At 55.6% G+C, this 8,997-nt stretch overlaps 1 protein-coding gene across 1 annotated transcript; it reads right to left on the reverse strand.

Moving 5' to 3' along the window:
- Positions 1 to 413: 413 nt before the first annotated feature.
- LOC111531063 (A disintegrin and metalloproteinase with thrombospondin motifs 7-like) lies at positions 414 to 8,634 on the reverse strand (the record flags this gene model as incomplete). Its single annotated transcript, XM_026452090.1, is given in 10 exon segments — positions 414 to 780; positions 2,070 to 2,079; positions 2,317 to 2,450; positions 3,726 to 3,875; positions 4,718 to 4,842; positions 5,188 to 5,271; positions 7,853 to 7,890; positions 7,967 to 8,049; positions 8,125 to 8,174; positions 8,506 to 8,634. Coding segments are annotated over 10 exon segments (1,170 nt in total), but the record flags the coding sequence as incomplete, so codon positions are not given.
- Positions 8,635 to 8,997: the final 363 nt, after the last annotated feature.

Here is an 8,997-nt window from a genome sequence, read left to right on the forward strand (position 1 = left end):
GTCCCCACAGAGCACCAGAGTGTGTGGCAGACATTCTGCAAGGAGGAGGGCGTGGGCCATACCCTCACCCCCTCCCAGCGCCACCACCCACCCTGCCCCCTCCCTGTCTCCAAGGGTCCCCTGGGCACCCCTCCACATGGCAGGGGCCCACAGACCCCCAGAGGTCCCTTCTTGTGTGTCTGCTCCCACCTTCCTCCCCGGACCATGTGGTGGTGTGGGGCGCCTGGGGCTGCACTCCTCAGAGCGGTCCCCAGCTGTCCCCACCTCTCCCGGCCCAGCCCCTCCTCTGGAAACACTCCCGTTAGAAGATCACTTCAGGCAGTCTTCTCCAGGATAAACAGACCCTCCCCACTGGGGTCCCTTTTCCCTCTTATGAGCCAGCTCCAGAGAGGCTAAGGGACTTGCCCGAAGTGTCACAGTTGGTCCATGGTTGACCCAGAAATCAGAGCGGGGACTGTGGCCGCCCATCCCTGGCCTCTCCCACAGGCCACTTGACGTCTCACAGTATCACTCGGGGGCGCAGCCCAGGCCAGGTGAGGTTACTCCCAGGCTGGCATCCATGGGCTGGTGAGAACTGTCCCCTGAGCCCTCCTGCTGGGTCCCCACACCCCCCCACCCACACCGGCCCCACTCACATCCATGTCCTCGCAGAAGGCAGAGTAGGCCCCATACTGGAGGCGGCACTGGTGGCTCACATCATAGAGGACGCCAGGCGGCACCGAGGGGAAGTCAATGATGTCCTTGGCAGGAGGGTCATCCAGGCACAGGCCCCACCCACGGCTAGAGATGGGACGGGAGGATGGAGGGGGCGCAGCCTGTGAGACCCATTGGAGAAGCCTCAGTGGGGCCAGGAAAGGAGGAGAGGTGGGAGGGGGCACAGAGCCCTACAACTGTAGGAAACTCCAGCCTCCCCACTCGGTTCAGCTGATCCTCCACCTGCAGCCAGCAGCACAGGCCCTCCCGGCCTCTCTCATCTCACCTCCTGGGCACTCCAGCTGGCTAAACAACCCCAACCCCAAATCCCAGCCCTCTGCACACGCTGCCAGGGCCCTTCCCTCAGAAGGCCTCCTGGACCGCCAAGCCCTCATGTGGCCCTGTTCTCTGACTCCGCAGCCTCCGTCCCTGAGCCCAGACCCTGGAGCCAGGCCCGACAAGGAGCTGGAGAACATCACATCACAGCTGACACAACAGAGCCTCTGATGACCCCACCCAGGCAGAGACCTTGGGTCGCCTGTGGAAGGGTGAGGTCTGGAAAGCAGCCCCTTCCCTGGGAGAGAGCCCAGGGCCGTGCCTGTCCCCCGAGTTGTTCAAGGGTCAGCTATACTCTTATATTTGCATTTAAAACTGGCACTGCACAAAATAAAGATGAATGATACAGTTTATGCCAATAATTTAAATTTAAAACTTTTTCATACTTAGAACAACATTAAATAGCAAATTAAAAAACAAAACAAAACAACAAAACCCATCAGAACAGTCTGGGCATGGTGACTCATGCCTGTAATTCCAGTACTCTGGGAGGTCGAGGTGGGTGGATCACTTGAGGTCAGGAGTTCAAGACCAGTCTGGCCAACATGGCAAAACCCTGTCTCTACTAAAAATATAAAAATTAGCCAGGCACTGTGGCACACACCTGTAGTTCCACCTACTCAGGAGGCTGAGGCAGGAGAATCGCTTGAACCCGGGAGGCAGAGGTTGCAGTGAGCCCAGATTGTGCCACTGCACTCCAGCCTGGGAGACAGAGTGAGATTCTGTCTCAAAAAACAAACAACAAGAACACCAGAACAAATGAAGAGAACATGAAAAAATGGAGAAAGCTTCGTATTTCAGTTCCCTTAGTGGCCCCTTCTTCCTGCCTCTCACTGGACCTTGTGTCCGGCCCTCGCCTCCTCCAGCCTCATTTCCTATGCAGCCTTGGCTCCCATAGCCTCGCTCAGGGTTCTGCCGTTTCCTGAAATCTTTCCCACTCCTTCACGGCTGCAGGCCTTTCTCAGGCTTCCTCTACCAGGAGCGCCATTCTTATCCCTTCTGCACATGTGTGAATTCTCACTCCTCCTCCAAGTTCAAGCTCAAGTGTCCCTTCCAGGAGGATATGTGGGACGCCAGCACCACATCTTTGCCAAGTGCCCCTCTGCTTCCCTCTACCCCGGCTCTGCAGTATGACTGTCTGCCTCTCCCCCATTAGACTTTGACCTCACAGATCAAGACCTTGTCCCTCTGCTTCCCTCTACCCCTCCAATGTGACTGTCTGCAGCTCTCCCAGTAGACCTTGACTTCATGGATCAAGGCGTAGGGGCCTGGTGCTGGAGGACTTACTCAAGGTGTACTGGCGGCTGCAGCGGGACCAGGTAAGGGGAGCCGCGTCATACAGGAGCTGTGGAGACATGATGAAAGGCCGTTTCCTAACGGGCTCACAGTCATTGCCGCTTCTGTCACGCTGAATTGCCAAAATTGTGTGAGAGCACAGGCCCCAGGGGAGGGTGAGCTGGCGGGAGGCTGCCAGCCTGCCCTCCCCTGGAGACCCACAAGGTTCACAGTCCTAGTTTCAGGGCTGGTTCTGCCACCCCATGGCCGCAGCCTTGAGAAAGTCACATTATCTCTCTGAGTTTCCTTAATGTAAAATGAGGGTATGACAGCTAGGATCCCAGGGGCTCCTGCTCTGGCCTGAAATGAGGGCCAGGGACCCACAGCAGCCCTGCCCCTGCCTGGGGGCTGGCCAGCAATGGCAAACCAGGTGGCACAGATGGGGGCCCGTGATGGCCCCTGCAAGCTCACTGGCCTCAAGAACAGTCTGACAGAGGTTCCCACTCACAGGTCCTTGTCCCAAGGCTGTGCACTTAAGGGATCTGAGCTGCTGTGTCACAGAAGGGTCCCCAGAGACCACCTTTGGGAAGGACATGAGAAAAATTATTTCCTGAGCATTTACTGTGTGCCAGGGGCCATGCTAAGCACTTTCAGAAAAACAATCTCACTCAGTTCTCATTATTACTCCCAGGGAGGCTCAGAGAGTCTAAGGAACTAGTGAGCATAACACAGCCAGGAAATTGCAGTACTGCGGCAGGCTGTTCTTTCTGCAGTCATAAGCAGCTTTACGGTCCTGCAGGCACAGCCATCACCCATGAAACCCGGACATCTGAATGGATGACCCCAACAGCTTTGACCACAGAACCCTCTGGGAGCCTGCCTTTGAAAGCTTGCTGGACAATCTAACATGCTGCCATATTCGCCAGCTCAACAGCCCAGGCATAGGTGGCTGGAGGCCTGTGAAGGCAGGAGCCTCAGGCAGCGGACGTCACTGAATCCAAACCCCTCAATCTATGGGAAGCACACAGAAGCCTAGAGTGGGCAGTCACTGGCCCAGGCCACAGAGCAAACAGGAACAGGGACAGGGATCGAGAGTAAAAAATACAGCACTGAGGGCAATGGGGAGGGACAGCCAAAGACCTACGATGACTTTCTGGCCCATCACAACTCCCCTTTAAATAAGACTCCCTCCAGGCCAGTCCCAGAGATGCCCAGGCAGGCCTCTCTCCTGCTTTACAGGGAAGCAGCCTGGTTGTGGGGAGGGGACAGTGCAGGGACAGCACATGGCCACAGTTGGGGCTCCTTCTCGAGAGAGCTTCCTTTCCCCTGGACTTTGTGACCCACAGGCTGGATACCCGGTGCCCCCAGGCTGGGAGGGTGAAGCTCAGCTCTCAGTGTAGCAATGGGGGCAGGCACAGTACCTGTGCCCAAGCTTGTGGGCTACAGTGAAGGCCAGCGGCAGGCCTGTGTCCTCGTTGATGCTGCAGCTGCGGTGCGGCAGGCACATGCCCACCACGTGGGACAGGCCCAGGGTCTCACAGGGCCGGTTCATGGCTGCACACAGGTCCTTCCTGCACAGACAGAGAAGCGGCCTTCAGGCTAACCTGGCCCAGTGCCAGGCCCACCTGAGCGAAGGCCAGGGAAGGGTCCCCCCGAACTGATTCCAAGCGAAAAGGATGTCCCTCCCACCGTTCTGTGGCATGAGGCCAGCACAGTGGCCACGTGGGAAGCAGGTGCTCTCATTCACACACAATCCGCTGGGCATCTCTTTGGCCCTTGGGAGCACAGACCCGCACAGAACAATTTTGGTTACTATCCAGCAGGGGTGCCGACAGAAGCTGCCAGAGTCCAGCAGAGGGAAGATAACTGCCTCTGGACAGATCAGCAGTTGCCAGAGGTTAGGGGAGAAGGGAGAAAGGTGGCTGTGACTATAAACTGGTAGTACGAGACATCCTTCTGATGAGACAGATCTGTATCTAGACTGTGGGGGTGGGTAGGTGAACCCATAGTGATGAAACTGCACAGAACTGAATACACACACATTCACGCAAAGGGCAGTATGTGTGGAACTGATGATATCTGAGGAAGTCTGCGGATGGTATCAGTGTCAGTTTCCTGGTTGGGATACTGTGCTCTAGTCATGCAAGATGTTACCACTGGGGGAAATGGATGAAGGCTATAGAGGCCCTCTCTCTATTATTTCTAACAACAGCATGAAGATCCACAATTATTTCAAAACAAAAAGACGTTCCTGAGTGCAGACAGAATCCAGCCTTGGGCCAAAGGTGCAGAAACTCTCCTTAAAATGGGGCTCCCTGAGAGCACGGCCCCCTCCTCCACCAGGGCTTCTCCCGCAGGGCGGTGAAGCACCTCCCTGAGATGCAGGCTCCCACCCTCCTGCAGCTGGCAGTACCTGGTGAGCAGGATGGCGGTGTCATGGTGCAGGGGGTGGGCGTCCCCCTTCATGTTGATGCTTTTCTGCCACTTGCAGAAGCTCTTCAGGGTGTTGTCTGCATGGTGTGTGGTCTTTAGGTCCTCCTGGGAGCAGAGAGAATGACTGCTCATGCCTCCCCTGAGTTCCAAGAAGGTCAGGCCCAATTGTCCTCCATACAAAGGCAGGAGACAGAGGCCCAGCAGGGCAGTGGGAGGCCCGCAGGCACCAGTCCAGCTTCTGGCCTGACCACCCCTCTTGTAGGAACCTCCTGCAGGGGACCTGGGACCTGAGAGAGGGTCCTTTAGGAACCAGGGGCTGGCAGGGGACACAGTCCAGGCCAAGGAGGCCTTCACTGTGCCCTTCCATACAGAGCAGCACAGGTCATGGTGCAGGAGGGCTGTGGCAGCCGAAGCCATTGCCGGGCAGCGTGGGACCACATGACTGCTCACCTCTTCATCTTCCAGAAGGACCAGGCGCACAGTGGTGATGTGGATGCGGTTCCCAATGCTGGGGTCATGAAACAGGCCAGCCACCTGCCCAAGAGATGGGGGGTCAGGCTGTTACCAGGATGAAGGATACAAGGAGCCAATGCCCACCCAACCCACCCTCCCACCCAGGGCAATGCACACCCGTGCTCACCGTGTGAGGGACGCTCACACGGGTGCACACAGGCTGCACACAGGCTGCACAGCGGACAGGTGATGCACGTACACCAATGCATGAGTGTCCCCACACCTCACACACACTGCCCCAACCCAGCAGCCCCAGAACCTGAAGAGGACAAGAGACCTCCGAAGCCCCTTCCCAGACCACAAATCTTTCCTAGACCACAGACAGGTAAGCTCGATATCATTTCCCAGCAAAGTGACTCCAGAGGACCAGAAGCGCTGAGGGTCTGCTCGGCCTGCCTGAGGACTGACCCACACTGTATTCTGAGTCAGGGCTAGGGACAGCTTAGTACCACCACAAAGGCCTTCCCTCAGCATGTATAACCTCACTGTCTCCCAGGAGCTATGGGGGCAATACAGGCATTGGGAGATGTTGGAGGGAGGCAGGGTCTTAATTGGCTGATCAACTCAACCAAGCAGCATTGGTTAATGGCCCAAGGTCAGTGTAGGGTGTTTCAACTGGATAAATGATACCCAGGGAAGCCCAGCCCTGTTCTGCTGCAGACCTGGAGAGCACACCAAGGTGTGCAGTGTTTGTGAAGGTAAGATCTGGAGGTTACAGGTAACCACAGGCTCCCAGTGAGCTGAAAGTGTGACAAGAGCCCCTCGAAAAGGGCTTGTGACCTCAGAGAGCAAGAACAGAATTGGGGGTGAAAATGGGGTGAAACTGGCTGGGCACGGTGGCTCACACCTGTAATCCTGGCACTTTGGGAGACCAAGGTGGGTAGATCACAAGGTCAGGAGTTCGAAACCAGCCTGGCCAACATGCAGAAACCCCATCTCTACTAAAAATACAAAAAAATTAGCCGAGTGTGGTGGCGTGCACCTATAGTCCCAGCTACTCAGGAGGCTGCGGCAGGAAAATCAGTTGAACCAGGAGGCAGAGGTTGCAGTGAGCCGAGATCGTGCCACTGAACTCCGACCCAGGTAACAGAGAGAGACTCCATAAGAAAGAAAGAAAGAAAGAGAGAGAGAGAGAGAGAGAGAGAGAGAGGGAGGGAGGGAGGGAGGGAGGAGGAAAATGGGGTGAAAAGGGACCTGTCTTGCTATCTTTGGGACAAACCCACTCAAGTTCTAGGACTCAGGTCTGAATCTAGCATGGGGAGAATGATGATAAATTGGAGTCTGTAGGTGGCATTGGTAAAGAAAGGTGTGGCTGTCCTGAAGATGGCTGTGGGTCAGATACTGCAGCAGCCAAAAAAATAGCTGCAGCCAGCCTTGATTGAGCCTAAGATGTACAGTCCCTGTGCTTGGAGCTTAGCATGCATTATATCATTTAATCTTGTTACTTCTAAGGCAGGCACAATTATCCTTGTTTTACAAATGAAGTAACTGAAGCTTAAAGAGAGGGTGAAGCTGGGCTTGGAATTCAGGTTTTGCTATTTCAAAGCCCCTGCTTGTTTCCTAAATTTGGGGAACGCTGCCTGCCTATTCTGTTGGGGATTCTCAACGTGTATTTATTTTGAAGGCTCTGAGAAGTCCTGTAGTAAAGAAGTCTGTTTTACCTTTTTTTTTTTTTTTAAAATGAGACAGGGCCTCACTTTGTCACCCATATGGAGTGCAGTTGCATGATCTCGGCTCACTGCAGCCTTGACCTCCTGGGCTCAAGCAATCCTCCAACCTTAGTCCCTCAAGTAGCTGGGACGACAGGTGTGCACCACCATGCCTGGCCCGTTTTACTTTTTTTAATCCTGTGTGGCCAAACTTATTCAACAGCAGCATCTTTTTTCATAGTACGCTACTGGCATTCTTTGGAATACATTCCCTGAAATATTCCTTGGGAAGTGCTACGATGAGACAGAGTCCCCAAGTGCAGGATCATGCTCTTCCACATCCATCATTTTATCCCAGGTAGAGCGATGGCTCTCAACAAGTCAGTCTTAAATAAACATCTGATCCCGAGGAAACATCTGTTCCCCATCCTTCTGGCCCACCCTGACCCAGGGCACATGTCTCCAGGGTCTCTCCTCAGCAAGTTCTCTGGGGCACTAGGAACCACACAGGGATCAGAGGCCAGGGGCCTGAATTCCCCTTCTGGCTCTGCCCCAGACCTGTGCTGTGTGGCTCTTCCTGGTCACTTCCCTTCTCTGATCTTGAGATTCCCTGACTAAAAATAGGAATGTTGATCTGCCTCACAGGGGGACCTCAAAGGGCAAATGAAATGGTGGATATAAACACAGTAAAGTACTGTGTCCATGGGAGGGGAACTCCTGGGCCTGACAAAACTGGCTACTGGGCCCCTATCTCCCCGTGTCACTTCTTCCCACCCTGGGGGTTAGTACATCCCAACACAGGCTGACCCCACCCTCTAAACCCCAGCTGGGGGAGGTTGGCCAAGACCCAGCCCAGCTGGCCCTACTGGGCCTGCTTCCCTGACCCAGGCTGCGCCAGATCAGAAGAGGAAGCATATCTAAGAAGCTGGGGAATCTGAGGCCAAGAAGCATACCTCTGTGGATATGTGCTCCAGCAAATGCAGTACCAGAGCTGTGGGCAGGTTGAGATTAGCATGCCAGCCAAGCATTCCCCAAACCCTAGCAACCCTTAGCAGGCAGCTCCTCACCTGGACTGGCCAGCACTACTGCTGCTCTGCAGAGGAGGCACTGGGTACCACACTCCAGGTCCCAGTAATAGAGGTTAGTTATTCTAGGGTGGGAGCAGGGTGGTGGGGGGGAGGGAGGTTCCTGGCTAGTGACCCTGTTGGAGCTGGGCATGGCTCACCTGGCCTGGGCACTGGGGGGAGAATGGCTGGCAGAGTCAGGTGCCATAGGCTGTTGGGGGGAGGGAGCAGAGGCAGGTTGAGCCCCAAGATGGGAGAGGTAGGTGAGATGGAGCGAGGGAGGTCAGTTTAGGGGATTGACTGGGGCAGGCCTGAAAAGCAGAGGACATAGTCTTGTGGCACAATTAAGGGCACAGGCTATGGTGATGTATCCGTCTGTCTATCTGTGTCCTATGGTCTAAGGTGCACTGGGCATGGGGATGTTAAGAGGGGCTTCTAGAAAGGCCCCTTCATGTCCCCAGGCCCAGCACCCACCTGAGAACTGGGAGCAGAAGAGCATACCTTGCACCCCACAGGTGCTTGGAGCACTGGAATCACCCCACTGTGCCAGCCTCTCTGGGGCCTGATGCTTGTACACCACATGGGCTGGGCGTGGCTGGGCTGGGCCGGGCTGGGGCAGTGTCCAGGGGCTCAATGAAGTAGTCCTCGTTGGAGAGCCGGAACACACCTTCCTGGGGAAGAAGCACCAGGGTCACACAGGGAGGACTGGCCTTCAGCTGCTCTTCCTGCACGTCCCAGAGGCCCATCCTGCCCAGCTGAGCCCCCACTGCCCACACCACCTGTGACTGCCCACGGACACTCTGCACTTTCATCCCACTGGGCCTTTGCACACTCTGTAGCCTCCACCTGGAAAGCCCTTCTCTGCCATTTCACACACAGCCAAACCTTCAAAGCAGAGCTCAGAAGGCTCCAAATCTGACAAAATGCTGTCTTCCAGAGTCCTAGACAGCCATCCTGAGTGGGGAGGCTTGTGCCCAGGCCTCCAGGCTGATTTGTTTTTCTAAGACCACCAGAGTGGGCACAAAAGAACCAGC

Source organism: Piliocolobus tephrosceles, unplaced genomic scaffold (assembly GCF_002776525.5).
Source record: "Piliocolobus tephrosceles isolate RC106 unplaced genomic scaffold, ASM277652v3 unscaffolded_31271, whole genome shotgun sequence".
NCBI lineage: Eukaryota > Metazoa > Chordata > Mammalia > Primates > Cercopithecidae > Piliocolobus > Piliocolobus tephrosceles.